The sequence below is a fragment of the Diorhabda sublineata genome, chromosome 2, assembly GCF_026230105.1.
Source record: "Diorhabda sublineata isolate icDioSubl1.1 chromosome 2, icDioSubl1.1, whole genome shotgun sequence".
Lineage (NCBI taxonomy): Eukaryota > Metazoa > Arthropoda > Insecta > Coleoptera > Chrysomelidae > Diorhabda > Diorhabda sublineata.
The window spans coordinates 22,655,894-22,679,175 of record NC_079475.1 but is presented as its reverse complement, the minus strand read 5'-3'; the positions used below and the strand labels follow the sequence as shown (position 1 = coordinate 22,679,175).

General features: G+C 30.3%; 2 protein-coding genes across 4 annotated transcripts in view; one reads left to right on the top strand and one right to left on the bottom strand.

Moving 5' to 3' along the window:
• LOC130440854 (BMP-2-inducible protein kinase) overlaps positions 1-12,204 on the top strand; it is a 21,258-nt gene extending 9,054 nt beyond the window's left edge. Inside the window, exons 10-11 of the mRNA XM_056774224.1 lie at positions 147-272; positions 8,675-12,204. Coding sequence (XP_056630202.1) covers positions 147-272; positions 8,675-10,380 — 1,832 coding nt within the window. The 3' untranslated portion in view covers positions 10,381-12,204. The remainder of the gene's footprint in view (positions 1-146; positions 273-8,674) is intronic.
• On the bottom strand, positions 7,706-23,282 carry LOC130440856 (uncharacterized). 3 transcript variants are annotated; one of them, XM_056774229.1, is made up of 4 exons: positions 22,923-23,282; positions 22,647-22,833; positions 22,424-22,577; positions 7,706-8,529 (listed from the first exon to the last, which is right to left on the bottom strand). In XM_056774229.1, exons 2-4 carry the CDS (start codon positions 22,828-22,830, stop codon positions 8,196-8,198), a joined length of 672 nt encoding a protein of 223 aa, XP_056630207.1. In that variant the 5' UTR covers positions 22,831-22,833; positions 22,923-23,282; the 3' UTR covers positions 7,706-8,195. The 3 variants fall into 3 exon arrangements, with proteins under 3 accessions (XP_056630207.1, XP_056630204.1, XP_056630206.1); XM_056774226.1 differs by lacking the exon at positions 7,706-8,529 and adding an exon at positions 15,414-20,254; XM_056774228.1 differs by lacking the exon at positions 7,706-8,529 and adding an exon at positions 15,414-20,254 and having other exon boundaries at positions 22,993-23,061.

The following is a 23,282-nucleotide window of genomic DNA, read 5'->3' as shown; positions in this document are numbered from 1 at the left end:
TAATAAAAACCATTTCAAAATATTAACCAAAATAAACTCTGCTTGGTATTCTTATTGATTTATGATCGGGATTTAATTAAGATCAAGTTGGGAAAAAACAGCAACACACCAGTTTCATTTGTTCATTTATTTATTTACTTATACAGGTTTGCAAGGTATGAAATCAAAAGAAAGCTTAACGATGTCTTTGTCTGAAGATCCTTTCATTTGCGCTCCTTTCAGTCTTCCTGTTCGTAACCGAGATAGAACCAATAAAGGACCACATTCCTCAGGTAATCAATCTTAATGCTTAAAAAAATGTTTAAAATGGTGTCTCTCTAAATGTTATTACAAACAATCATACTACATATTTGTGCTTTATTAGTGATTGTCGCTTGACTTAGATAATCACAGTATTATTTACTACATACCTATTAAAACCTGTTATGACACAAAACAAGTTATTAAGTTTGATATTGCATAGCTAAATAATTTTTTGTCTCTTTGTGCTAGAATCTACTGAACGAGTGCATAGTGATTCAAAGCACCCAAGAATATCCATTTCACAAATTATGAAACATCGATTGTGCTGATATCAGTGGGCTAAATTGAAATTTGCAAATTTCCGTATCCACTTTCAGTTGTAATAAGCTTCTAATGGTTTTTGGGTAATAAAAAGTCAATATTTCAAATTCTATATTTTAATTAAATTATAATGTAATTTTTAACCTAATTCTTCTCGGCTATATGATGCAAACCCATTTCATAGTACCATCAAACGGACTTTTTTAGGTCTCGCTTCAGTGATTCCTATTTCACCTATCTTGGAATTTATGATTAATGATAAAGTTTTAAATTGAATCATCACATTACATATATTGAAATATTCTGGGTATAATGAGCAATAGTAACACTTGCACTGGAACATATATTGACTATTAGAGGCAATCATAAGGCAGGCGGAGCGGATACATCGATGCTTTTTTTTCGTTTGAATTAACTCAGGATAATGGACAATTTTGTCAAAAGAATATCAGTTTAACCCAATGAAATTTTTTAGTTGAACATACTCTGCTGAGATTTTTCTGTACATACTTCTGTCGTGGTATTCACAATATACAATTTTTCCAATGTTTAGTAGTATATTCTGTCCATTGTCATTTTAAGGAGCCAATTCTTTTTAGTGCGTGTTGTTTTATCTCCTACTTCTTTTGGTTGATTTTGTGTTCAATAACACACTCCCATTATTCTTAATTAACAATATTGCAGCGTAGGGAAAATGGTACCAGAAGTACTAAGTTCCTGTAAATAGAACCAGCATACTATTTGAATATTATTTTCACCTTGAAAACAAAACAGCAAGTCTAAACATTAACTGCTGAGTAAATTTGTTTATTTAATTCTACTACTAGTTATTGTGTGTGAAAAGCAAAGTTGTTAAGATGAAATTGTTATTGTTCCAAAAATAAATTAATAATTGTGTCGTTGCTTAATTTTACCTTGTAATTGAAGTGATCTGTGATATCTAATGTCTAATCCACTCTCACTACTACATAGGCACCTTTCAATGAAAAATTATTACCGTTACAGCAAACATTTTATCAAAATATTTTATGTACCTACTTCAAATAATAGTAACAATTTTTTTGTCTCAACTAAAATTAATTTTGCTTAAACAATATGATCTCAAATCATTACTAAATTGAAGCATACTTTTTAGAATATATTGATGATAATGGCTCAATGAATATTGTTATCCTCGTAAAGTCAGAAAAATGGGATAAAAGCTAAAATGGATAAAGTAATTTGTGAACTTTCAGTAACGGTAATAGTTTTATCTCTACTTATAATCTATTACTAATTTCCTGACAATTTTTTATGCTAGAAGATGTGATATAATAGTACCTTTTTAATTACTCACTAAGAGATTAGAAACAATGTGTGGGCTACTTATCGTTCACAAATGATGGATATTGCGATATTAAAAAAGTGAATTAATTATTTGAAATATAGAAGTTATTGAGGCGATACAATTGAAGAGTTTTCGTTAATGCTGTAAATCAGCTTTTTTGGGTTTATTATTTGGATGATAATTTTACTAATATGGTGTGGTATTTTTTAAAATAAGGTTCATTTTAATTTTCCTATTTACTTCATGAAATAATAACCCCGGATATTCTTCAAAGCATAGCAACTCAAATAGCCGTGAAACTAGTTGTTTCTTTTTTGGAATATGTTCTAAATTTATTATTTACTATAATATTGGGATATTTTATTTGTATTTGGACAATTCATTATTGTTTCTAGATTTCCATTCTAGTCTTCTCAACTAAACACTCGTTTTAAATAAACTTATAATATTTCTCCAAATATTCAAGCGAAATGTGTAACTTTTTGCACTAGTTTGTAATGATTTCATGTAGGTCGTTGGAAAAGCATAGTGTACAACACGTGCGGCAACTGTATATTGATACTTGTGTAACAAGATGATAAACCACAAGCACTTTTCTATTTTCCGCACTAGTTGAATATCGTCGCAAAAAATTTTACACCGCATAAGTCTTTTAAAAATTTTTGGGCATCGATCGATTTCAAGATTTTTGTATCAGTTGTCTACAGGTTTATCTTTTGATTATCTTGCGAATTACATGCAAAAATCAAAAAGGAATTTTTTGAATTTACGCGGTGTTAGAACTAAAGTGACAATATATGTATATTAATAGTAAAATCTGAAAGAGTGAACCTTATTAAAAATTTTACATCATTTTATTTACATATTATATAATAAACTAATTCTTGTTAGGTTTGATGTTAATAATAAAATAATGTTTTCATAGCATAACTGTGGGCAAGTGATATTGTTAAAGTTGATAATTTAGTAAATTCTTGATTATCTAGGTCAAACATTTGGATACTTGTTCCAGATGTTATACTTACCAATATACTTATTGGTTTAAAACACCAATACATTTAAGCAATATTTTTCTCACAATAGTTCCTTATTGAAAGTCCTAATTTACGTTTTACTTGAATGGGTAACATTTTAGTTATTAAAGGATAGCGATTAGCAGTACATTATATTATTAGCGCCAGGAAAATAGTAACAAAGCTTGCACAGGGTACACGTTTAGTAATGTTTATGCTAATAACTCAATGATTCCTCCTTCCTTCTACATCTTATTTTTTACGTCTCATTTTTCAAAATGATCATACATTCATTTGCTAACAGATTTTCCCAGCACCTGCTTCGCTATACAGGTGAAGGTTTTTTCTTTCATTGAAAACAAGTAGCAAAGAAATTTGCGACATAGATGAAACTTTTGAAAATTTATAGTTCAAATAAGGTAATATGAAAGAACATTTAAAACAGAACTATCAATCCATTGAATCCATTTTTTTAGATCGGGTTATATTAATATTATAATAGAGAAGAGCTTAAAAGATTTTATAATTTCTTAGTTTAACATTCGGACAATTCATTTTGTTTGAATTTCAACAAAATATCCATTGTTTTTTACTCTTGAAGTGAAATAAAAAGGTTTCAATTTTTAAGTAACATTTACTAGAATGACATAATGATTAAGTGGACAATCGTTTACATACACCTACCCAATAGACATTTGAACACCACAGAAATTTAATAGAAATAAGCATCCCTTGGTCTATATATTGTGCCACTAGTGCAGAAAATAGCCAAGGCTTGTGGTTTCTCACAATAAAATCAAATAAATATTAAACCTACTTTAAAATTTATAGTTAAGTTTTTTTGCTTAATTCCTGAAGTTAAAAGTTGAAGCGAATAATTTTATAAAATTGGTCTTTATCATTAGATATACCAGAAAACCAAACAACATGAAAACTAAGGTATTAAATATAGTATTCAATATCTAATTTGAACTCACAAAATTGGTAGAATTATTTGGAATCGAATGTGACGAGACATTTAAAATATAAAATTGTAAACCGTTGTCCACTTCAAAAAAAATGTTAAGAGCAAGTAAACTTTCTACATTCTGTGACGAAAATTTAATTTTTTGTTCATTTTTAATGAATTGTACATGTATAAATAGATTGGTCAGTATTGGATTTCAAGAGGCATATAATATATATTTTCAATAATCATTCCAAACTTTGAAAATTGCTCCTAGTTGTATGTGTAAGGTTTTAGAAAAGTAAATAAATCGGGATAATCCTGCATCAGTAGAATTGGTTTTTATTATGGTATTGAAAAGTTTTACTAGATTATCATCTATTGATGTATATACCTCCAAGAACTCAATGCCAAAATACTTTGGAATATTAAATTTTTAAAAATGTTGACGTAATCCGTAATTATAATAATGAATAACTGTATATCTGAATTCTAAAAATAAATTTTCTACCTTTTTACGAATGACTTATGTTTGAAGTTTATACAATGAACAGTTTTGGAGGAATTAAAATTTTTAAATCGGAGTGTTATACCTTCAGTTATAATTCTATAACAACAAACTTTGAGGTACTATTTAAATGCAATAAAATAATAAAACTTTTGAAGACCTACATCGGAGTTACCCGATTCCGTGAATGTGATTCAATTTAGCGCTCGATTAACTGGTATATACATTACAACAAGAATGTTGCTCTTTACATTGTATTTGGGAAATAGGTACCTAAATAAAATTATAATTTTCGGAATAACAAACACATCAAAAATTAAAAATTGCGTAATGAAATATTGTTAAACAACAAACTTATTGTAGTTTACTTATTGATAGCACCATATCTACAGTGTACTAATGAGGATTTGACAATTTCAGATAGATATAACATGATATTAGGTACCAAGCATAAAACCTTCATGAATAGGTGGTGAAAAAATTACAATAATTATCAAATGAGTTGCAAATTAATGCCAACATTCTGTTGATACTAAAATATATTAAACAAGTAATAAAATTTGACACAACTGAGTAGTCAACTTAAAAAAACGATCGCATAATAATAAATTGAACAATATGGTTGAAATAGATTGAATTTTACTCTACTACCGATTCACAGATTATGGAAATGTTACTATTGACAACTTATCTTTTATTTTAATCCCAAGCAAATAGCAATATATTTATGGAACATAATTCAGAGGAGAAATCTATAAAAAATGTCTGATGTCTGGAATGCAATTGGATATATGAAGGTCAAAGAATAATATATGAAGGTTAAAGATTACTATTAATTATCCAAAATACTAATACTCTATCAAGTTTGTTATGTATGGGGTATTAGTTGAATGATTTTTTATAGATCTGAATTCTGCATATTACATTTATTAAATACCTGAAAATGTAAAGGAAATTGTCAATCTTCATTATAAACATTATTTTTTTGATAAGGAAGATATGTTTGTTACTAATTCATAGCCAATTAAAATATTTAGGTTGAAGTAACTCAAATTCATTCAATATGAACAAGATAGTAATTGTGAAAAGTATTCATTCTACTAGTTTCAGGTTGTTGAAATTTTTTTCTTCCTTAGAAGTTTATTTATAAGGAAATTATAACTTCCTGAGAATGATTTATGTGTTGTTTGAAAATATGAAGACGTTTCCATCTGCAAAAAGAAATTAATCTAAGTAGTTGTATATATACACACATAAATTTTTTTTCACTTCATTTTTGATACAAGACGATGAAACGCTAATAATGGATCTTTTTAACAATTTTTATTACTGACCGTTACAAACTTATGTCATTGAGTGAGATTGATGTTAATTTTGCATCTTCTTGTACTAGCAGTCATATTTATATATATGTAGAGAATATTTTCACTGTTCATCTCTCTTAATAATAAAGGACAATATATGTAATCTTTATGGAAATGACTTTTGAAACCCCTATTATTACATTAAAAGTGGTCGACGTCATCTGTTGTAAATTAATGGCAAACCAAGATAGTCTCTCAACATTCGAATCCTTTAAACTGTATATCTTTTCTATCTATGATAAATAGATGGCACATGGTAGAAGTGAGAGGTCACCTACGTTCTATCATGGACATGATAGGGTGATGATGAATCGTGATATACTATCGGACCAAAGAAAGCAGCAGCAACAATGTTATCGATGTTCATTGAAATGTCTTCATCTCTTAGAATTCTATATATTTTTTAGATAACTTTTATCTATTTTCCTCCTTTCGATCTCCAATAGTTATCTTATATTTTTTAAGTCAGATGAGATGGATTTTCATCAATAACCAAACTTAGCTTACTACACTACTATAATATTTTTAACATACTTTGGAACAAATTTAATCAAACAATGCATTTTATTTATGGATTTATTAGTGCAAAGTATAGACTAAAACAATAATATAATGTTATCAACAACCTGAAAGTATCTCCTTTATTTTTTTAAAATTTAATTGCTTTTTATTTAGGTATCTCATTATTTTTGGAACAGCATTTTTAGAAATATTTTGTTTTCTTTCGGGTATCTTTGTTAATTTTATTATTGTTTCCGTTTGCTTTCCAATCTTAACGCTTTAATCCAATGTATTAATTAGTTTAATTCAAAATTGTATTATTGTGGTCGTCTACTAACTAAAAAATTAACAATATTCTTGTACAGCTATTATTGTATTTTATTGGCAATAAAATTGCTTTATGTTACTAGCTTCGTTACTTATTTACCTGTAAGCCAGGCAAATATTAATCTGGCGATCCCTTCTAAGATATCTCTAAAAATGGCTGTTCCAGAATGGTGGTGGTATTACTAACAATTTTATTAAGCACTAATCTTGTAAATTGTACGTTCAATTCTCCTTTTAATTAGTTGAGATGTGTTGGGGATTCATTTGTGTTATTTACCAGTCACGGGTTTTTGAAACAGCCTTTTTAGGGATTTTTTTTAAAGAATATTGGTTGGCAATATAATTAGTACAAATTATTTACATGTTTGAAAGATATTATAGCGCACCGGTGGCTCTACATTATTTATTTCAAAAATTTATATGTTCTACTTGAAATTTGAACATTTTATAACTTCCAGTTGTTTACTTCTGTCAAGTTTTTCTTTTTATGGTCTACTTTTGTAGCCTATTCTATCCTCGTTTTTCAGAATATTCGATAACTATGTTATCATATAGACAAAGACCTGAGGTAAAAAAAAATAACCTATATTATGTCATTACAATATTTTGATTGTGGAAAGAAAAAAGCACCATTGTCGATGCACAATATAGACCCCATCAGAATAACATACAGGGTGATTAATTAGTGTGATAAAGTTCATTGAGTCAGTCCTTTGAGATATCAATCTGAAAATTTGACATATCATAGCCATTAATAGTCTTCACATTTTGAAATTATTTACAATATTACAGGATATTCCAAAATGCTGCGCCATATCAAAGTTAAATTTATTGCATATTTTGAATCAGCTTTAGTTCTATGTTCTAAGGCACTATTTAAAATTTTATAACTAATTTTCTATAAAAATCAGTTCAATACCCTGCCCAATGTAATAGAAATTCAAGAATAAAGATCTACTGCAGTCAAAGCATTTGAATAGTGGAAAAAATTTATTATAGAAAATTATTTATTTCATCAATACTTGTTGAATCTGATATAGGGTAAATCAAAATACTAATACATTATTTTCTTGATGTTGTCAAATGAATCGCTCTATTTTTTTGTTGTTCTTCTCTATTGGCCTTTTGTCTAACGACATCTAGCCAAGATCTGTGTTTGATTCTTACCTGCTTGTTTGAAGAGTGTACCGTGAGGTACGTCTAAAGACCTGCTTCATGCCCTTTAAAAAATGAAATAGGTGAGTAAACAGGGTAATAAATATAGACTCTTCACGTCCTGCGGTGTATACAGTACATTACACAGAGTGTTGCACCAGGAGAGTAGGACATAGAAAGGATTTTTTTCTAGAAGTAAAAAAAAGACTACTTGAAGAAGTAGCTTCTATGAAAGTTTATTCTACAACTATTATAAGCTAAGCCATGCATTACAAAATTGGATTTAAAGCATACTGTCTACTTAGAGTAGAGCCATTTCGTATTAGGTACTTAACTAAAAGCTCCAATGACTTCGACCCTGGAGCAATAAGCAACAAATAAATATTAATGGGACTTGATTATATTTAAGCAGTTCTTTGTGTAATTCGTCGTTTTGAGATGATCTAATCGTGCAACCAAAAAAGATGTGAAGTGCCACAATATTTGTAATTTACCATGGTATTTTCCTATGTGTATTTTGTGTATAAAAGAAATATCTTCCTATGATTTTTCTCTCATTTCGATAAAGTTGAGTCTTTTTTTCCTTTCCTGAGATACCCAAATGACTTGGTACCCATAATAACTTGATGTCTTTTCTAGAGCTTCTTTGATTGCAATCATTATGTTCGATTTTAACCACTCCAGTTTTCGTATTTGCGGCCAATACTCGTCGTTGAAGCATGGATATCCCTCTGTATGTTGTAAATTTAAGTCTAGTCCCTCCAGTAAATTTGGGGCACAATAAAACATGATCAACGATCTCATAATTTTTCAGTGACAATAATCTAAAACAGAATTTTGCATTCAGCCATACTCTTGTATAAAATATAATATAGTTGCAGTTTACAATTAATTCATTGATCACAAAGAGTAAGTCAATCAATAAAGGGTTTATATGTTATATACAACTAATTCTGATTATTTTTTCAGCCAAAGCAGTATCCAAAAAGCCTGTAACGGAAACTTTACCTGAAGAACCTTTGTTCGATTCTTCTCCAGAACACGCAGCAGCTTCTGACGGAGAAGCACTCATAAATACCGAACCGGAATCTGATCAACCAATATCCCCACCATTTGTCAAAGCGCCATTAGAAGATAGATCCAAATACGAAAAATTAATTCAAGGAGTTTATGATATAACATCTTCAACTAGTAGTTCGGATGAGGACAACGTGAAATCAAAGAGGAAAAAGAAAATAACCATTCCCGAGAAATTGCATTCGGTATACAAAACAGTAGAAATACCTATTAAAAACTTGAGATCAGATAAAAATAAAAGCGAGAAGAAAAAGAAGAAAAAAACGGAAAAAGGAAAGGAGGCTGAACCGGAATCCGAAGATTCTATAGGTTCCGCTAGCGATTTAAGAGTAGATGAAGATGAACAGCGGCAAGTTAAAGATGATGCAGTGAGTGAGAGTATTAAAACTTGTGGATCATCAGCTTATCACGCTGAATGTGAAAGCATGGCAACTCACGAAGAAGACTGTACCAGTAGAATAATAAGGACCAAGCAACGAGAGCAGGAGAAGAAGGCGGCCGTGGTATCAGAAGATTTGCTCTTTGTGGGCCATCAGTATGGAGAGAAGCCTTTGTTACTAGATGATGAATTAGATTCCGATTGTGAAAACGTTAAATGGCAATCTAAACAAGTCCCAAATGCCAAAGTTGATATCTGGATAGCTCCGTCTAGTAGTTTTGAAGATAATAACGACGTATTTGCGTTAGCACCTTTTTCAAAGAATAAACCTAAGCAAGAAGTACAAGCTGGGAAAACAGAAGAAGAACAGATCGTAATTAAAACATTCGAAGATGATTTTACAGAAAACAACGAAAATAAATTATCTGTCAGCACTACTAATTCTAATCCGTTTTTAACACCAGATTTTGTTTCACCGCAACCAGCCGCATCAACTCCCAATATTGAAATTGCTAATCAAAACTCCAATTATTTCGAAGAAGTCAATTTTGTAGCTTCTTTTCCGGAATTACCAAAAGAACATACAACATCTCGTGAGAGCGTCGAATTACGTGTAAAACGCGAACCCATCCAAATTCTCAATCGGGCAAGTTTTGAAATAAAACGAGAAAGTTATGAGATTCGCAGGGAAAGTTTCGAACCCAAGCGTAATAGTTACGAAATTAAACGTGAAAACTTGGAATTGCCTAAAAAAGAACCACTATTTACGGAGCTCCTCTTACCGAATGATACATTAGGTAAAAATAGTAATTATTCTTCTCCCAGATCGTCTAAAAGTAATCTTAGGCTTGAATTTATAGATGAAGATTTATCACAAGAATCTAATCAGAAAAATAAAAAAGATAAGAAAAAAGATAAAGAACAAAAGACCAAATATTTTTTAATAGACGACAATATTTCCGACGACGGTAGTACCATTTCTGGTAAAACTAAAAAGTCGTCGAAAAGTGACAAGATTTCGAAAAAGAGTAGTAGCAAATCTAAAAAGTCTTCAAAAGAACGAAATGATGGAGGTTTTAGTAATATGAGTTTTGAAGATTTTCCCTCGGACGACAGGGAGATCATTGAAAGTTCCATAATGCCTTTTGAAGTCCTCAGAAGTCCCGAACAAGAACAAAAAACGTTCGGTATGAAAAGGATTGGCAATCCTTTCTCTTGATTCCGTTTCTATTACATGAACGGATGTTTATTGAGGAATTGTTACTGCACCAATATAGTTTTAAATTATTAAAACAGGAAGTAGCTATTGTTAAATTGTTATTGATAAATTGAGGCTGTGCAGCTAATTTTTCATATTAAATGCAAATAGCTTTAACCCTTATGGAGGGAAATACCAGATAAACTGGTATATGAATATATTCCGTTACTTTTAATCACGCACCTAACCAGTGGAAACACATCCTCGTTCTTATATGCAGGGTAATTCATTAGAAGTGGCGACCGGAAAGTAGTTTAATGTAGTTTTGAAAAGAAGAAATAATCGCACGGCATAGCTCTAGTAAATATAGAGGAAGATTTGTTTCTTGGGATTGTAGTGTTTAATAACACATATTAAATACACGATTATCATATCAATACTAATAATCATAATTATTATTATATAATATAGTATATAATTAATAATTTTATCTTCCAAATTAGTTGAAAATACAAAATATCGATATACATGTAAGAAGTGTCATACAAAGTTACCCAAAAGCTGCTAATAAAATCTCATAATTAATCTACAGATCTTGGAAATAAAAAAGGGTTTATAAATTAAATTTTCAAAGAAAAATTAAACAGTAGGGATATGTTGCTGAAATAATAGTAAACCTTAAACAGAATATATATAGAAAGACAATTACAAAAATGGAGGTAGTTCATTTAGGGAATAATGAATGCAACACAAAGTAAATAATTCAGTAATACTACCCTGATGACATTGTGTTACAGATGCATTTTAAATATCACTAAGTAGCTAATAAAGTAAATTTCTCCCCGACATTTATTAAAAGTGACCACCAAATTCAAACAGTGTAGTGAAAAACTGAAAAAGTATCTCATTTTATGCAAGGAACATATTACAAAAAATTATGAAAACAATACTATAAGATTGGGGATAAAAATAAATGCAACAGTTCTTCTGGAACTATAATGATATACCATTTCACATACGGTGAGGTTCTAAAGTAACGGATGAATATTCTTTCTACGTAATTTGTTAAAAATCTTAGAACAAAACGCTTTTTGTATCTAAAAATACATTTTCTGAATTTTACCTGTCCGTTCGACCTCTTTATGGTAATAACTAGCCTTATAATATGTTTAAATGAAAAGCTGTAGCGTGTGATATCGCATTTGAAAGGGTTTACGATTCTCTATTCAGTCCCAGACGTAGATTTTTGAAAGAGAAATGTTCAGAAAGTCAGTCGTCATATAAACGGGGCTCTAACGTATATTGAACCACTTTTAAGACGTAAAATCACAGCGTTCTAGTTCCATACCATAAATGAATTTTTTTAAAATATATATGTATTAAGAATGTTTCAATTTCTTATTTTGTAAGGAAACGAAATAATTATTTTAAAATTATAAAATAAAACAAATCACATTCTGATATACACTTATTTAATTTCCAACTGAACTGAAAATATTAAAATGCCTAATAATTGATGAATTGTTGGTATCATATGCCAAAGAACAAAATTATATATAATACTGATCTGTTTTCTTCTCGAATTATTCAAGTGGCACCTATTTTCTATTTAAGAAGTATTTTTGCAGTATTAAGTATAAAAATATATATATAGATATAACTATCTGTGCTCTTAATTGCCGCAGCTGTTTTGAAACAGGTCAATTAGATTGTTAGGAGAAGCAAAAAAATAGATATTTATTTGTTACTATGTAAAGTTTACCTATTTATACAATATTGATATTGTTTATATTACTAAAATAATTGTTACATTCCTTTATTTATTTATAAAATATATATTTATAGCACTTATTTTCGAGGAGTTTTATTTTTCCTTCAATCTTATAAAAGTGTGTGAGAATGTTGAGTAACAAGTTCAGTGCTTCGCAAACACGAATTCTTTGACAGATGACGCTCAAAGTTGTACGTGAATACAATGTTTGGTAACATATTGATTGTATAGGTTGTACAAAATTTTGCTGCTCACACATATTCCCATAAAGTTATTTTTAAATTCATATAAAATAGAATTACTACGGACTGACATAATATTAAAATAATCAGCTCAATTAAGCTATTAATCAATATAAAAATTTATAGTAATGGAAAGAAAGAAAACTTCAAATTAAAACCGTGGTTTGAAAGCATATGCCGGGAAACTAAAAAGAGTATGAATAAAACAAAAAAAAATCAGTTTTCAACTACCTGCTAAGCAAGATTATTGAACAAATACTGGAGAATAATGAATATGAGGGTCAAAACTATAGAGCATTAACAAATATAATTAGATAGGGAGAAAACTTAACTAAAAAATAAAAACGTAGCATGAATACTAACATGAATGCAATGCTTGATTATCACAGAAATTTTTTATATGCTCTTTTCAATCCGAACTAGATTAGATTTCTTAAATACTATAAAAGATAATGTTTTTAAAATATATTTCAACACAATTCTATATGTATCCTTTACATGGACAAACATAAAAATGATTATCTTCTGTCAAGAAAGTGACAACAAATAATCGAAACAACTACCGTATCATCGCACTAATAATTTATGAACTAATTAAAGACAGATTAACAAATTTCAAAGAATTGAATTAAATGATACTGGAATAGGATTTAAATGAAAGGATAATATTTTCATTCTATTAGTAATATCCACGTCTTTTAGGAAGAAAATTGTTTACTTTTATTTGAAGATTGCAAAAATGCATTTGACTCAATTAACTTAAAACTCCTTCGGAATAAACTATTTACCAGTAGGATAAATGCTAAAATGATTATATCAGCTACTATGTTTATTAAACGAGGTAATGTGTCAGGGGAATTAAAAATAAGAAAGGGATTCAATAAGGAGACCTTAAGCAAACTTTAATTTTATTTTTTACCTTGAACATAAATACATTTTTCATAAGCTTTTGTATGATGATGGTTAAGTACTGTTTGCCGAATCTGTAACAGATTTCAGAAGAAACCTGCAAATTATTGAATCATGCTGTATAAGTTCGAGTTAAATTGACAAAAACGCAAATATTCAACCATAATTTATGTAAACTTATCATATTTCTTTCGATTACTAATGAGTATCTGATTATTTTCACCTTTAACAATTTGAAACGTCAGCAAAAAACGGAGTTCTCCCAAGAAGTTTTAATTAAAAGTATATTTTACTCCAAAATCAATAAAACTACTGTATAATATTAAGGCTTGCATTACCTAGTAACAGAGAAAAATACAAAACAACTTTTGGAAACACCTATTGTTTTTACAAAGAACAATTTAATGGAAAAACAACTTAATAATATTTTAGAAATTACATGAACATTGATAATTTAAAGAAATTGCTGAAAATTATTACCATTTTCTTTTAGACAGCAAACTATTCTTCGCCGAAAAGTCAACTTTAATCAGTAGATGATGATTATTTTTTATTATAATGCATTTGTCTGTAATGTGATTCCACAATTCTTCTCAGGAATCAACAGGGAAAGAAAAAACAGACTCCCTTAACGCCCCCCCCCCCCAAAAGTTATCACATTTATTGAGGTATGGTGAGTGGGGGTATAAAAAATAAAATTTTATCACGAATCTATTTTGGATGATCTACTTACACCATTGGTTCCCAAACTTTCTTGTTTCATAGACCACTTTCAAAATTTTGTTGGATTCGGTGGACCCCTGCAGCTATATTACTACCAATTTTCCACATCTCGAAAAAGTGAAGCTTAGATCTACCTAAAGTAACTTGCGTTATGGCTGAATTTCAACGACGAAGTAACAGTTTTAGAAAAAAAAAAGGTTGGAATTGATTGCTTGATAGGGTTAATTATTTGATAAATAAACAAACTTTCAATTGATTGTGCTGTGATTGGATATTAATAAAGCAAAGTTGTCAAATCGAAGAAGTGACTTCATCCAACTTTACTTTTCTGAAATCACAGCAAAAGAACCAATCAATTCTCACAAACTTTATTTAGAAAACTTCCCATGCGGAATGGTAAAAAGAATGTAACTTCTACGATGATAATAACAAGAAAAAATATAATCTCAATGTGAGAGATGTACTTGATGAATTGACAGCAAATTATCAATATTAGTCTTCATTTTTGTAAGGAATACCCGCAAATCTTCCCGTTTTGTAATATTAAATCTGTTCTTTTTTGCCAATAAGTTTGTAACGGCACTAACTTTTTTCGACAAGATATAACGAGGGAAACGCGATCAGAATCTTTTGCACAATTTTCCACAGTCCAAGATATTTTTCGGGTATTTCTATCTCTAGCCGAATTTTTCGATACCCATTTCTAAATGTCACTTTCAGCTCCTCATTAGTGCTAAGCTCGAGTAGCTCCTATTGTAATATCACATTCTTCGTTTCCGTTTCATTAAATGGATTGTCGGAATATCTTCATGCTTCAAGCTTGAAAACTGAAAATTGGCGCCGACCAATATTGTCCTTTAAATTGATTAGGTTTTCTTCTAAATCAGGATAGGATCTTAATTTTCCAGAAACTCTAAAACTGAGTCGTGAAGTAAATAAAATCGTTGGAAGTATTCATGGTTTTCATCAATTGTGCAAATAAGCTTGTATTCAATGCATTGCTTCTTATTTTGTTAATTGCATTAATCACAAACTGAAGCGATTGCTGCAATCTATCACTCAAATTTTTTAGTAACAGACGATGAGATATTGATACACAAGTGAAACCAACATTTTAGTTCTTCACTATCGAAACCATATGAATTTTTAATGAACACTGATCTACTCTGATGCAAATATATCGATTCTTCTGTGGAATGATGGAAATTGAATCATCCATAATAAATAATAAAACATGCTGTCAATTCTATGTTCATATACACTTGTTGATGTGAAACCTCAATGTATTTACTCATGGTCCATGACGCTCTCTTTGTTCATGTATAGGTATTTACAAGGAATGTTAAAATAGCACTTTCTTCTAGATCTAATCACCCAATGACATAATTCACAAAAATAAAACTATGTTGTCATATAAAACGATTATGTATATTTAAAAAAAAATCAAATAGTAAAATCGTTGTCAAAATCAGTCAATACTGTAAAATTGTGAATATAAATATGGTATCCATAAAACATTCTACCAAATCTAAACTACTACATGTAATTTTGTGTGATCTAACTTAATTTACAAAAGTTTTAAGGAAATTGTTGCCCTTTGAAGATTACACATATCTTAAAAAATGAATTTTGATGTGAATAAGGTTTCTCGAAAATAGAGTATCTGTTTTAAGAAAATTCCTCATAGTTTTGGAAGGAATTGTAAATGTCAAAAAAATCTACGTTGTGGTCTAGTTCTATTAGACAATAGATGGTTTGATAAATTTCATGAATTGTGCTTACATTACATAGAATTAAAAAAAACAACAACTCACGATAAATATAAACCACAATTCAAATATTTAAACATTCACTCTAATTATTTTAAAACATTTTCATAGTTCTGGATATTAATGGGTTAATAAGCAACATCAACAGATAATCAAGAAAAAAATATTTATTTCTAAATGTACTAAAAAATACAGGGTGTTTCACTCTTTAGGATAGATAAAAAACTTAAAAATATTTGGGGTTTTCTCAGTAAAAAATTTTCGTAACGCCATCCGTATTCAATATAAAGGGCGTTAAAGAAAAAAACAGAACATTTTTTACGATTTTTCCGCAACTACTGGTAACATTGTATTGAAATTTTATATGAATATGTTTTGAAACCTAATACATCCAATGAATTTGTTTTTATGTCTGACTCTCATAGAGGGCGCTAGTTACACGGTTCGTACCAAGTAGTACTGAACATAACTTTTTCAATATTAGTTTTATTGAACAAAATTTTAAGTGAACAAACATCACTTGACTTTAGACCAAAAAAGTACTCTTAAAAAAAGGTAATAAAATAAAATAGAATTAAATTAGAGTAAATGTTCTCCGTTGTCACGAATACACAAGTCTATCCTTTTTTCTAAAGAATCCATTAATCTTCTAAACAATTGGGAGTCAGCTATGAGGTCATTAAAGTGACGTTGTCTTTTATTTCTTGATGTAAATTTACCTCTATAGCATAAACTTATGAGTATTCAGCTATTTTAACTTAGCATAAAACAAACAACAGTTTGAGTCCCAGAGCCACAATACATAATCATCAAATTGTTGTTTGTTTCATACTAAGGCCTCAAATAGCTTAGTGCCCATACTTATTTAACTTTGAAAAAAAAAGATACTATACTGATTAGACTGGATTTCCATTTCGAAAACGGTACCCAGTATCTAGTTTTAAAAGTACCTTTTTGGTGTAAAATTAAATGATGTTTAATATTGAAAATGTTATGTTTAATACCTCTATGAGAGTCTGACTTAAAAAAAATTCATTGGATGTATCAGCTTCCAAAAGATATTAGAATAAAATTTCAATACAATGTCGTCAGTGGTTGCGGCAAAATCGTAAAAAATGTCTGTTTTTTTTCTTCAACGAATACGGTTGAAGTTATGAAAATTTTTCACTCAACACCAAATATTTTTCTGTTTCCTATCTACACTAGAGACGGGATCACCTTTTTTGAAATACCCTGTTGTATTAAGGTTACTCATTGTTAAGTTTTATTCAGTGTTGAATATTTTCAAAACATATCTTCCTTATTTTAAAATATAATGTTTTTCTGTAATCTGTAAATCCACCACTGCATAACTCACTTTACATAGAAAAAGTTAATTAACTTTTAATAATAAAGTATAATAAATTAATTTTATTAGAAAAACAACAAAGTTACTCAATAACTATTGTAGACAATTTTGAGTTTTAAAACTCATATTTAGTAAATTTTCTCCACTTAAAATCAAACAAATTTCAGTTGATTAAAATATTTTTTTCATAATTTAAAGGCACAAGTTTAGAATAAATTTTTGTACTTTTTAAATACATTAGTCGCAGCCAGGAATAAAGTAGAAATTAGTGGACGGAGACAAAAACATTAAATAATTGAGGTGTCATGTCAGAAATATAATATAGTCATTCATTCTGACAGTCAGACTGCTATCAAAGCATTGAGCTTCCATAACATCAATTCAAAGCTGATCTAGGAATATCATTGGAAACTAAATGACCTAGGCAAGAACAATTTGTGCACCTGGTCATACAGAAATGAAAAAGACTATTGTGCTTGCCAGAAAAGAAACACAAAGTGTAAATTATTTGGTGGATTCTTCCAGAAACGGATCACTCCTACAGATACTCCCAAAGATTTAATACTGCTGGATCTAAGAAATATCTTGAGTAAAAACATGCTACATAAGTATCGAAGAAACTGACGAGTACAGGTTCTATGAGAAAGAGCATAAAAGTCTAGATCACCTAGTTACACAATGCCCTCCAATCATAAGTCAATGTATTAGAGGTCACAGCCTAACATATTTATATATACAGTGGCACCTCGATTATCCGACCTCGGATCATCCGCCTCCCCGGGTTATCCGACCAGACGTCGGCTTATTGTGCTGCCACTCGAGTGGCGACACAACAAGCAGGTGTCTGCCCTTCCTTTCTTTGCGTACCATCTGAGTCAAGTTCATTTTATCGGTTAGTTGCCAGAAGTCTGCAGACCTGTTCAGTACTATTTTACATACATATTTCGTGTAGTGTTATCGTTTTAAAAATTTACGGTGGTGTTACTTTACAAGAGAAAGGTTGTAAGTGTAATAGTGGCTGACTGACTGAGTACGAAGAGAAAACGTATTGTGTGCACAATTGAACAGAAACTAAGTGTTTTACAAAGACTGGACAAAGTTGAGTCAGTTGCTAAATTAGCCTCTGAAATGGGTGTTGGCGTAACAACCATTAAAGACTGAAAAAAAAACCGAAAAGATCTTGAAGCTTATTCAATAACGGTAGAAAATGAACATGCATTAAAAACTATAAAAGCATTAAAGAAACCAAAACTTGAACTCTTAGAGGTTTGGGTTTGGTTTTGCCAAGAAAGATGTAAAGAAATTCCACTTTCAGGACCCATCGTAAAAGAAAAAGCAATTCAGTTGCACAAAAAATTTGGCTGTGAAGAAACTGAGTTTACAGCAAATTAAGGTTGGCTTTGGTGATGGAAAAATCGTCACAACGTTAGACAAGTTGTTATTTCAGGAGAAAAACTTTCAGCCGATGATGATGATGCTAAAGAGTTCGTTGAAAAGTTCGAAATTTGTGTCTGAAAATAAACTTGTAACAGATCAACTCTTCAACATTTATGAGTCAGGACTAAATTATAAAATGCTCCAACAAAAAACTCTTGCTTTAGTGAATGAAACTGTATCAGGATCAAAACTGAAAAAAGACATGCCTAAACATTAAAGCTGCAATTTACTTAGCTGCTCAAACTTGGAAAGAAGTCAAGAAAACCACTCTACAAAAATCATGGAAGAAGGTTTGTCCCAGCCTAGCCCAGACACCAGACATTCCCGAGCCAGACACGGCGGAATTAGTCCGTGATCTGAAATCTATTCAAAGTGATATCCATTCTTCTGAAGTAGAGGAATGGCTAGCTGAAGTAACCAGCCTTAAAAATGAAGATCTTGATGATGAGTAGATCATTGACCTCATCCTGTAACAAGCTTCTGCTGAAGAAGAAAAAGAGGAAGATGAAAAGATCAGCCACTCTGCAGCAAAGGATGCAGATTCGAGAGACTGCCATAAAGTAGGTGTTCACGGGTTGAAACACGTTGGAGTTTTAAAAATTTTCGACGTTTCGGCTCCACTTTAAGGCCATTATCAAGAGATGGGTGGGGATACGGTGGTTATTCGGTTATTCGTTCATTGGTAAGAAGTGATATGTTTCCGGGTCTTAATCTGCCTAATCCACACAACAAATCACCCCTTTTTGGTGGTTTATTCCAAGGCCTCAATATGACTACTCCTTGGAATTTTACCGAGGAAATGAAAAGCTGAAACCAAAAGAAATATATATAAAATGATTAAAATAGAAAATAAAAATAATATGCTTACCATCAAGAGCACTGTTGACACTAACACACTCATTGTTGGTCTTGAGCTAACTGGGTACCTAGTCGCCTGGACCTGATTTCTGATTGGGTTTGAAGATTGTGCGAATACCGTGGGGTTTAAAGATTCTGCAAATTTTGTCTGTTACACCTTTGATGTAAGGAAGGGAAACCTCAAAACCCGCCAATAGGTTCTCTATAATTACAAGGTCCAGGCGACTAGTTCCCCTGCTCAAGACCAGCAGTGAGTGTTTTAGTGTCAACAGTGTTCTTGATGGTAAGTGGTGATTCGTTGCGCGGAGTAGGCATATTGAGACCACAAAATCGGACCACTTCTTACCAATGAACGAATATCTACCATATCCCCACCCATCCATATTTATATATCTAACATGACACTTTGTTCTGAACATATTACTCATTATTCCTTCTTGCCACCATGATATTAATGACACTAGTACTCAAAAATGCAGTCCAACTAAAGAAAGATGATACAATTCCTATTATAAGACATGCACCTGTATTAATAATACCATCTCGATAAGCATTACCGGAATCTGTTTGCATATAATCCATAAAATCAAATATCCCTGAACAACTTAATCTCTGATGAATAACGGGCAAAGCTGAACCATGTAAACTGAGCAATCTTTCCAATGTAGAACGATATTGGTTACAAGTGTGATAGTAACCATCTAAATATATGATGAAATGAATCAATGAATATATAGTGAAAAAAGATGTGATTGTAGATACAATGATCCAATAAGCTGTTGGAAGGTGACTTGTAGTTTCTTGAGATATGGCTTCTATTTGCACTGATTCCCCTGTACTAGAAAAGAAATGGAATTTATTTCGACTCAATAAAAAACTCACATTTAAATGTTTATAAAACTCAAAAACAAACTGCAAAATAAAAGAATACCAATTGACTCTTGTACATGGTAAAACAAACACACAACAAATTTTTTGATGATGGATGATGGAAATATGTAGCAAGATTTTGGTTTGTTGGTAATGGAGGAACATTTGACTTAAGGTAAGTAGGTTATATGTACATCTATGTAGTATGTCAGTGGCAGTGAAGAGCATTCAAACGGTTCTATGAACATTGTTAAGAAAACTAAATCGAGTCAAAATTCGCACTCAAATATTTAATAAATACGTAATAATACACCACATTAAGATATTATGAAATGTATATACCCAAAAATATTAAATTAATGTGCATAAAATAAAATTTCATGAATAAATAATATTCGACAAGTTTCAAATACTTGTTCAAGATTTTCCAAACATCCATATACAGGGACGATTTTTCCGGACTTATAACTGCAAAAAAGCTAAATATCACTGATAAAAGTTCATAGCGATAAGAACAAGTTTCTACATAGATAAGACCTGAACAGCTGAAACTTTTTAGCGGTGAACAAAATTTTTAAAACCAGAGACTAACTAGGAAACTGAACAAAATGAGAGATAATGAACATTATAAAGAGGAGCAGCGACAGAGAGGAAGATGAGGAAACTGAAGAAGAAATATTCAAAAAAAGCAGAAAACTAGAAAGGTCGCCGACAAAGAACCTAGAAAAACATTGATAAAATGATGGATATGATAAAATCACCGAGGAGATAAAAAAAACACGAGAAGAGCAAAGAGAATACAGAGAAGAAGTGAAACGATTGAAGAAAGAAAACCAAAAACTAATTCAGGTTAATAGTACAATGAAAAGAAATATTATAGACATGAAGAACAGACTGGAGTATTTGTAATATCAAGAAAAGAAGAATAATATAGTCGTCCAAAGATTAAAAATGGAAACAGATAACTCAGAATGACAAACTACTACTACCAGTAACAATTTAAGTAGAAGCAGCAATGGAACAGATTTTCAAATATATTGAAGAAAATGACGACTGTCAATTTTCACTGGCAGAATTTAAAAGTATTGTTTCAATTGACCATAATTCTGACGATAAAACAAGGTTTTCCTGAGGGTAATAAACTATTATGAGGATAATATTGTATTCTCCAGTAAATTTGTTGTTAAAAAACAACAATACAACATATTGTCCTATTACTGGTACAGTGAGAGATCAAAAGGTGACAAAGAAGAAGAATATCGTATTTTAAAGACTGCTGGTGAAATTTTACGACGACACATCCGGACACAAGTTTATGATAATAAAATGTATCCGGCTAGTGATGAAATGTTTAACAACGTTCATGAGACAATACCGAAATCTCTATCATTTTTTTGTCAGAAATAATTCTAAATGATAAAAGAGGTAAACCAGAGTATATGAATCATTATGAAACGAAATGTACCTCAATATCTCATGGGATAATATCTGCAGTAAGGCCTCGTTCATTCATATCACCACTGCATGTAGCTTTAGCTGTTACTATGCATAGAAAATGTGGCTCCAAAAAATAATAAAAATATGTAACGCTTTAGGCTTTTGCGGATCATGCAAAGAAGCAATAATTACTTGACATTGACAACTTGCAAAATTATATTGATTAATAGATCACCTACAACTTGAATATCAAAATAGAAATCAGTTTTAACCACAATATTTTTTTTTCTTTTTTCCAGTCTTATTTCTCAAAAATAAGAAAAAGCTTTCAACTGAATTTTTGTAGTTGTATTGATATTCATATTGTAGGAGATCTATTAATCAATTTTTGTTAAAATTTACTAATTGCTAACAGTAAAAAATGTGCAATAATTTTAGGCAAAGAGAGTGCAACGACTTTTTCACTTGTTTTTGTTCTGATAAACAATAAAGTGGACTGAAAAAAAACTTATATTTTTGCAAAATTTGATATAAAAAGAACAAAGGCAAATTATTTCATCTTGCAACTTAATATAAAACTTCCAACTATAAATCCAACTTATCAGTTTTGCTTAAGGAATCTTTCAATTTGATAAAGCAACAGTACCACAAATATTATATGAGAAATGGCATCTCCCTGAGTTACAGATATTATACTTACTCTAATTTTGCTAACATAGTTCTAGTACTTCTACCACTTGGAGATTTAGTCGTAAAAAGTACTCTATATCCATGGAAACATATCAAGCCAATTGTGAAAAATAAGTAAATAAGTGGTCCAAAAGTTACCCAAATACATGGAGCTTGACCACCTCCTAAAAAAATATATTAAGTCATAAAAAACTGCTAAATGTTGTTAGAAACAAAAAAAAATAGAATACTACCAAGGAAGTATTGCATAGTGTGAGTTCCATATATAATACAACTACAATTGCGACCAACGCACTGATCTAATGTTCTGTACCAATGACTCCAAGCAACTCCAGTTGATATACTAGATGCTGCACCTGCTGCAATAACTAGCAAATATGCAAGAGATAATCGTTTTTCGGCAGAAAGCTGATCCATTTTCTAAAATGGTTTAATTCATTTAAATATATAAGATTAGATTAGAGCAGTATAATAAAAGAGGATTAGAAATTGTTTCAAAATATATTTACCTCTTCATGAAATTAATTAATTTTGAATAAATGATGAATCACCGTTAATTTAAAAATATAAAGTATTTACTTTAAAAATTTTTTTCAAGTTGATGTAAGGTGTTTCCTTTTTTTGTGTTTATCAACAACTCTCTATAACATCACGTTAACGCGCCTGTCTTCTTCTTTTTATATCTCCTCGAATTATTCAGCTTTTTTAATTGTCATAACTATCCATAACACACAATTCAAATTAATAAAATTTATTCTTATTGAAGTATATATTCATAATTTAATTCTTATTACATAGCAACTTAAATGATTATTAAATAGCGCTTCAATAAACTAGGTTTCAAAAATATAGTCATGTGACTTCAGGTT

Bases quoted from the DNA above. Each gene is read 5' to 3' on its own strand.
- LOC130440856 (XM_056774226.1), bottom strand. From the start codon at position 22,830: ATGGATCAGCTTTCTGCCGAAAAACGATTATCTCTTGCATATTTGCTA. The intron at 22,578-22,646 runs GTAGTATTCTAT...ATATTTTTTTAG, and splicing joins CACTATGCAATACTTCCTTG to GAGGTGGTCAAGCTCCATGT. The intron at 20,255-22,423 runs GTAAGTATAATA...TTTCTTTTCTAG, and splicing joins ACTATGTTAGCAAAATTAGA to TACAGGGGAATCAGTGCAAA.